The sequence below is a fragment of the Magnolia sinica genome, chromosome 18, assembly GCF_029962835.1.
Source record: "Magnolia sinica isolate HGM2019 chromosome 18, MsV1, whole genome shotgun sequence".
Taxonomy (NCBI): domain Eukaryota; kingdom Viridiplantae; phylum Streptophyta; class Magnoliopsida; order Magnoliales; family Magnoliaceae; genus Magnolia; species Magnolia sinica.
Genome location: NC_080590.1, coordinates 57127296 through 57129464, shown reverse-complemented (window position 1 = coordinate 57129464; position 2169 = coordinate 57127296). Strand labels below are relative to the sequence as shown.

At 47.3% G+C, this 2169-nt stretch overlaps 1 protein-coding gene across 1 annotated transcript; it reads right to left on the bottom strand.

The window, feature by feature from the left end:
• Positions 1-300: 300 nt before the first annotated feature.
• Positions 301-1467, bottom strand: LOC131232410 (uncharacterized). Its single transcript, XM_058228631.1, has 2 exons — positions 1015-1467; positions 301-702 (listed from the first exon to the last, which is right to left on the bottom strand). Exons 1-2 carry the CDS (start codon positions 1465-1467, stop codon positions 301-303), a joined length of 855 nt encoding a protein of 284 aa, XP_058084614.1.
• Between the last annotated feature and the right edge of the window lie 702 nt (positions 1468-2169).

The window sequence follows — 2169 nt, the reverse complement described above, 5'->3', positions numbered from 1 at the left end:
TGCTTTGCTGTGCGGACTTTAGGGGTAATAGGTTTTCAGATGCTCGGCATTCGAGAGGTGAGATAATAGTTGTCCGGTTAGGTCTTCCAATTGATATGTCCCTTGTCGAATGATGGCTGAGACGATATAGGACCCTTCCCAGTTGGGTCCCAGTGTTCCTAAGCTGACTTCCTTCGTATTGAGGAACATCTTTCGGAGAACCATGTCTCCCACTCGAAAACGTCTGACCTTGACTCAGGCGTTATAGAACCGAGTAACCTGCTATTGTCGAGATCTCGTAAGTTGTCGAACTCTTTCTCTTTATTCGTCCACAAGATCGAGTCCGAGTGCTAGGAGTTGTTCATTATCTTCTTCGTTAAAAAAACTGACTTGGGCTGAAGGCAACCCGATCTCGACCGGAGTGACGGCTTCCGAGCCATAAGTAAGGGAGAAAGGAGTTTCGCCCGTAGCAGTTTGTGCCGTAGGTCGATATGCCCACAATATTTTCAGGAGTTCTTCAATCCACGCTCGCTTGGGTCGGTCGAACTTGGTCCGGAGGTGGTGTTTGATGATCTTGTTGATTGCCTCAACCTGCTCGTTCGTCTGAGGATGGTGGTGCGATGAGTACACGTTTCTGATCCCGAGGTTGCCACACATTTCACGAAAGCTATTATTGTCGAACTGCTTTCCATTGTCGGTAACAATGGTTTGGGGTATTCCAAACTGACAGACAATGTTCTTCCACACAAAATCAATGATCTTCTGTTCGGTTATTTTCATCAGTGGCTCAGCCTCGGCCCATTTCATGAAGTAATCCACGGCCACGACAGTGAACTTGGTCTAACCTCTTCCCACTGGGAGTGGCCCTATGATGTCGATTCCCCATTATGCGAAGGGCCAAGGACCGGTCATGGGTGTCAGTGCTTCTAGAGGTCATCTCGGGAAAACTGTAAATCTCTGACATCTGTCACATTTCTGCACAAGCTTACGAGCGTCGTGTTGGATAGTCGGCCAGTAGTATCCCTAACGCAATACCTTATGTGCGAGTGACTGTCCTCCTGAATAGTTTTCGCAGATCCCTTCGTAGATTTTCCGTAGTACATAGTCCGCTTTGCTGGGGTTTAGACATCGTAGCAGTGGAGTATAATAACCTTTCTTGTATAACGTCCTGTTGAGTATGGTATAACGGGAGGCTCGGATCTTTAATCGTCGGGCCTCGGCGCGGTCTTCAGGTAACTCACCCTTATTGAGATATCGGACGATCGGATCAATCCAAGAAGGTTCCGAGTCGATCATTTGTACGATCGAGCTAACTGGTTCATCGATACTTGGCTTAGCGACGTACTCGACCGGAACAGACCTGGGTATATCGTCTTCATCGGTGGAGGCGAGTTTTGCTAATAGGTCGGCTTTGGCATTCTCTGTCCGAGGGATCCGAGTAACAATATAATATTTAAAGCCTTTGATCAGTTCTTTGGCTTTCTTCATATACGCTTTAATTGTTCTTTCCGTGTTTGATATGCACCGGTAACTTGGTTAACAACCAGCTGAGAATCACTGAAAATATTTAGATGCCTAACGCCCAATCTGGCCTCGAGTCGAAGGCCGAGCAATAGCGCTTCATATTCTGTTGTATTGTTCGACGCTTGAAATCCAAGTCTTAAGGCATATTGCATGTAGGTTTGATCTGGAGTCTCCAAAACTACTCCTGCCCCGCTTACCTTAGAGTTGGAGAAACCATCGACATACAGCTTCCAGGGTATCGGGTCGAGCGATGATATGGGAGAAGCAGTAGTTAATTCTTCAATGGGCTCGGTAGTATGTTCATTCATCGGGTTGGCCTGTGGTGTTACTTCAGCAATGAAGTCGGCCACAGCTTGCCCTTTGATTGCTACTCTCGGCTTATAATGAATGTCGAATTCGCTGAATTCGATCGCCCATTTCGTAAGTCGGTCATTTTGACGATGGTATGGGCTTGGAAATATGGTCGAAGTCGGCGTGAGGAGACTACTAGAACTAGGGTTACCTTTTCCAAGAGTGGGTATCTCATCTCCACCAGTTATAATGCTTCGCTGACGTAGTAAACCAGCACCTGCTTTCCTTCGCGCTCACGTATTAGGGCCGAGCTAACTGCTGCCTTAGACACCGCTAGGTACAGCAGCAGAGCTTCTCCTAACTCGGGTTTTGATA

Coding starts and splice junctions, on each gene's coding strand:
- LOC131232410 (XM_058228631.1), bottom strand. CDS start 1,467: ATGAAGAAAGCCAAAGAACTGATCAAAGGCTTTAAATATTATATTGTT. Junction 703..1,014: donor GACAGTCACTCGCACATAAG/GTATTGCGTTAG, acceptor ATTGTCTGTCAG/TTTGGAATACCCCAAACCAT.